The sequence below is a fragment of the Fukomys damarensis genome, unplaced genomic scaffold (genome assembly GCF_012274545.1).
Source record: "Fukomys damarensis isolate Sample0158 unplaced genomic scaffold, DMR_v1.0_HiC HiC_scaffold_20, whole genome shotgun sequence".
Lineage (NCBI taxonomy): Eukaryota > Metazoa > Chordata > Mammalia > Rodentia > Bathyergidae > Fukomys > Fukomys damarensis.
Window position 1 is genome coordinate 1,302,944 of NW_022900932.1, and position 3,539 is coordinate 1,306,482.

Sequence of the window (3,539 nt, forward strand, 5' to 3'; positions counted from 1 at the left end):
GCGGGGCGGGTGGCGTGCGCCATGAGCAGCCACGAGCTGCTCCTCACCGAGCTCATGTTCGACAATGCGCTGAGCGTCCTGCGGCCAGAGGAGATCGCCGCCCTGCTGTCTGGCCTGGTCTGCCAGAGCCCCGGGGACCCTGGGGATCAGCTCCCCAGCACCCTCAAGCAGGTGGGAGCGCCAACCCTCCTTCCCACCCAGGCTTGGGCACTGCCGACCCTCTCAGTGCCTCTGCCACGGGCGTGGCGTCTTCCTCGATCTGGACCAGAGCAGGCTTTTGCCCTTTCCTTCTCTTCTGCAGGGGGTGGAACGTGTCCGGGCTGTGGCCAAGAGGATTGCTGAGGTCCAGGTGGCCTGTGGCCTGAACCAGACCGTGGAGGAATTTGTGGGGCAGCTGAATTTCGGGCTGGTTGAGGTCGTGTATGAGTGGGCCCGGGGCATGGTGAGCACCAGGTGTGGGGTTCTGCGGATGGCTGGCCGGGGAGAGGCTGCCGGGCCTGGCATTTGGCCCTCACCCTGCTGTCCCCACAGCCCTTTGCGGAGTTGGCGGGGCTCTCGGGGACTCCCGAGGGCCTGGTGGTCCGCTGCATCCAGCGCCTGGCTGAGATGTGTCGCTCGCTGCGAGGGGCGGCCCGCCTGGTTGGGGAGCCCGTGCTGGGTGCCAAGATGGAGACGGCAGCCACCTTGCTACGCCGAGACATCGTCTTCGCAGCCAGTCTCTACACTCAATGAATGGCCGCTGGGTAAAAGTACAGCAATAAAACAGCAAGCCACTGGGTGTGCTCAGGCTGTTGGTGGGGGACCCAACTCAGAAGACACAGCAGGGAGAACCACTTAGAAACACATTTATTTTCTGCACAGAAACAGTTACCCCTGCGGCGTCAGTCCTTGAGGGGTGACGGGAGGTCTGGGGTCATGGCTTCCACATACCATGTGGGCAGGAAGGCATAAGGTGCATCTCGATGGACAGACACGGTGACTGGGCCTCCGGGCTCCCAGGAGAAGAGGTGCACGAGCCTGGGGGTAGAGGCAGTGAGGGCTGGGGACTAGAGGCTGAGCTGCCGGGCTCACGAAGGGAGAAAGCTGGGAGCCTCACCTGGGGTCGTCCTGGACAACTGTGCTCTGGGCAAAGCTCAGGAAGGCAGCACAGAAGTTCATGCACACGGAAGGATTCCAGCCATCACGGTCATTCTGGAGTGGGTAGAGGAGGAGCAGAGGACGGGAGGGACGTGGACGGGAAGAAGGGGAAGGCATGTCGCAGCCCGGACGGTGCCTGGGGCTTTGTGCAGGGGGTGGGTGGACACAGGCACAGCTGACACCAGTGCCTTACCCTGACGTGCTCAAACATCTCCATGGTAGGAAAGGTTTTGAGGGAACAGACAAAGCCCTCTGGGTTGCGGAAGCCAGCGACAACATTCGGGACCCCTGGGAGGAATGACTGAGCCCACCACTTCAGAAGCTTGTGTCTGGCAGGAAAGGCAAGGGGGTCAGTGGGACCCCTCTTCTACCCTCCATTCTGCCCCGTCTCCCGGTTCCCTGTCCCAGGTGTGAACTCGGGCCCTCGCCCTGCCCGCCTGATCTGAACCTGTAGAAGCCCCGCCACTGGCCAGGGCTGTGCATCTCCTTGGAGGTCTTGAGCTCCACGTAGCAGGTGGGGGGCTGTGTGGATGGGGCCTGGGGGTCTGTGCAGTCAACCTCCCCTGAGAAGAGCAGGGGGTGGCTCCCCAGGCGGCTGCGTAGCACGGAGCAGAAGGCCACATTGGTGTTAACCTCCCCAGAGGGGTCTGGGGAGCCTCCGGGTTTGTCTGCACAAGGAGAAACGGCAGCAGGAGGGGTGGGGTCTTCCGATGTGGGGAGGGGGTGTCTGCCACGGTGCAGGGCCAGCTCTCACCTGTGCACATGTATTGCTCAAACTTGTACCCCATGTACTTCAGCTCCCGGAGGAGGGGTGGCTGAGTGAGCCTCTGAGCCCGCGCGGCCGGCGTCTCCACCTCACTCAGGTACAGCGTCCCCTGGAACCGAGAGGCTGCCATCTGCCAGCCCTCCTGCCGCTCGTACGGTGTGGTCAGCAACTTCGTCAGGTGCCCCCGCCAGGTCACTATGGCCCCTGCCAGCCAGCCGGGACCCCTAAGAGGGAAGAGTTAGCGTCTAAGAGTGTGACACAGAATTAGCCGGCTGGCTTCTCCCCAGAGTGGCCCGAGTTCCCTCTAGATTCACAGTCTCCCTGTAGCTTTGCTTCTAACTAAACTGGGCAGGTGTGGGTCTCCAGATCTACCAGTGCCTAGCTTAGCTCACCCCTCCAACTGGCCTCGGTGTTCCAGAAGCCAGCGCAGTAAGTGGTCCAGCCCTTCTCGGATATCCTCGTCCCGGGGATGGTATCGATCAGGGTATCCGTCTCTGAGGTCAAAGTTGGGGCCTGGGCCGTTGGTGGGGGGCGGGCTGTAGTAGCGGAGGGCTCGGGCGTCTCCGTGGTACTGGCGTTGTGCATCCAGGGAGAAGCAGCCAAGTTCCAAAGGGCGCCGGTAGAAAGGAAAGGGACCAGAGTAGAGGGCAGGCTTCGTGGGCAGGGAGGGTGCTGCATGGGGGAGCTTGTTCGGAGGTTCAGCTACTTCTGGCTTCTCGGCTCTTCTCCTGGTCCCTCTGGGCTCCATGAGCTCCTGGGAGGAGGAAGTTTCCACTGTGCAGAGTAGCTCAGCACCCGGCCAGCCTCTCGACTAACAGGTGGTGGCCTCCAAACATGCAGGCCCCAGGTCCTCGAGCCCAGCCCTGGCCGAGCGCTCAGCCTGCCTCTTTGCTTGTCCTGTACCTCCATCCCCCCAGGTACTCAAATGCAGCGAGGGCAAGAAGTCAGGGCCCAGACCAGGGGTTACCTCGAAGTCCCCCAGCCCTCACTTCCACTTCCGCAGGGCTATGACGTCTGGGCTGGGACGTCAGAAGCCGAAGAGGGTTGCAAAGGTGCGTTTTCGGGTTCCGATGACACCATCATTCAGCGAGGGCGGCGAGCAAACCCCTCTGAAGGATGGACAGGTGGTGGAGGTGGTGGGGTTTGCATCAGGACTTTGAGCCCAACGTGGTCAGCGGCGCAGCCAGGGACCTAAACTCCACAGCTCTCGGCGAGAGCCAATCAACGGCGGGCGCGGGGCCGCGGATCGGCGGAAGTGGTGCTGGTCTCCGCCCCTTGCGGCACCGGCCCTAGCGCTGATTGGCGAACTCCCCTCCCGTCCTCGCGCCTAGAAGCCGGCAAGGCTGGACGCCTGGAGTATACGTCACTGCCGTGCGCCGGAAGCGCATACTTTATCGAGCTCTTCCCTTAATTTCTGCCCTTTCCCCAGTACGGTAAAGTCCCAGGATATGAGCCAAAAGAGGCATCGCCTGGTCCCGCAGACCGTGAGTCTGAAGAGGCGGCGGGAGCGAGGGCCTGTGGTGGCGGACCCACTGAGGGGCGAGTTAGGTAGTCATGGCGGCCGGGGACGGGGCCTTAGCTTGGGGAACGGGCGGCCGTGGAGGGCGGGGTCGCCGTGGTTGTCCCCCCTGCCCGG

General features: G+C 62.9%; 3 protein-coding genes across 3 annotated transcripts in view; 2 read left to right on the forward strand and 1 right to left on the reverse strand.

Annotated features, from left to right (window-relative positions):
• Skiv2l (Ski2 like RNA helicase) overlaps positions 1-767 on the forward strand; it is an 8,889-nt gene extending 8,122 nt beyond the window's left edge. Inside the window, exons 25-27 of the mRNA XM_033766375.1 lie at positions 1-171; positions 302-442; positions 532-767. The exon at positions 1-171 is cut by the window's left edge and continues 210 nt beyond it. Coding sequence (XP_033622266.1) covers positions 1-171; positions 302-442; positions 532-732 — 513 coding nt within the window. The 3' untranslated portion in view covers positions 733-767. The remainder of the gene's footprint in view (positions 172-301; positions 443-531) is intronic.
• Positions 768-825: 58 nt separating this feature from the next.
• Positions 826-3,107, reverse strand: Dxo (decapping exoribonuclease). The gene is made up of 7 exons (XM_010609896.3): positions 2,871-3,107; positions 2,296-2,657; positions 1,892-2,127; positions 1,586-1,805; positions 1,331-1,466; positions 1,097-1,191; positions 826-1,017 (listed from the first exon to the last, which is right to left on the reverse strand). Exons 2-7 carry the CDS (start codon positions 2,649-2,651, stop codon positions 882-884), a joined length of 1,179 nt encoding a protein of 392 aa, XP_010608198.1. The 5' UTR covers positions 2,652-2,657; positions 2,871-3,107; the 3' UTR covers positions 826-881.
• A 172-nt stretch (positions 3,108-3,279) lies between these two features.
• The window catches only part of Stk19 (serine/threonine kinase 19), an 8,540-nt gene continuing 8,280 nt past the window's right edge, over positions 3,280-3,539 (forward strand). Inside the window, exon 1 of the mRNA XM_033766376.1 lies at positions 3,280-3,451. The gene's annotated coding sequence lies outside the window, so the exon portion shown is untranslated. The remainder of the gene's footprint in view (positions 3,452-3,539) is intronic.

Coding starts and splice junctions, on each gene's coding strand:
- Dxo (XM_010609896.3), bottom strand. CDS start 2,651: ATGGAGCCCAGAGGGACCAGGAGAAGAGCCGAGAAGCCAGAAGTAGCT. Junction 2,128..2,295: donor CACCGAGGCCAGTTGGAGGG/GTGAGCTAAGCT, acceptor CTTCCCTCTTAG/GGGTCCCGGCTGGCTGGCAG. Junction 1,018..1,096: donor GTTGTCCAGGACGACCCCAG/GTGAGGCTCCCA, acceptor CTCTACCCCCAG/GCTCGTGCACCTCTTCTCCT.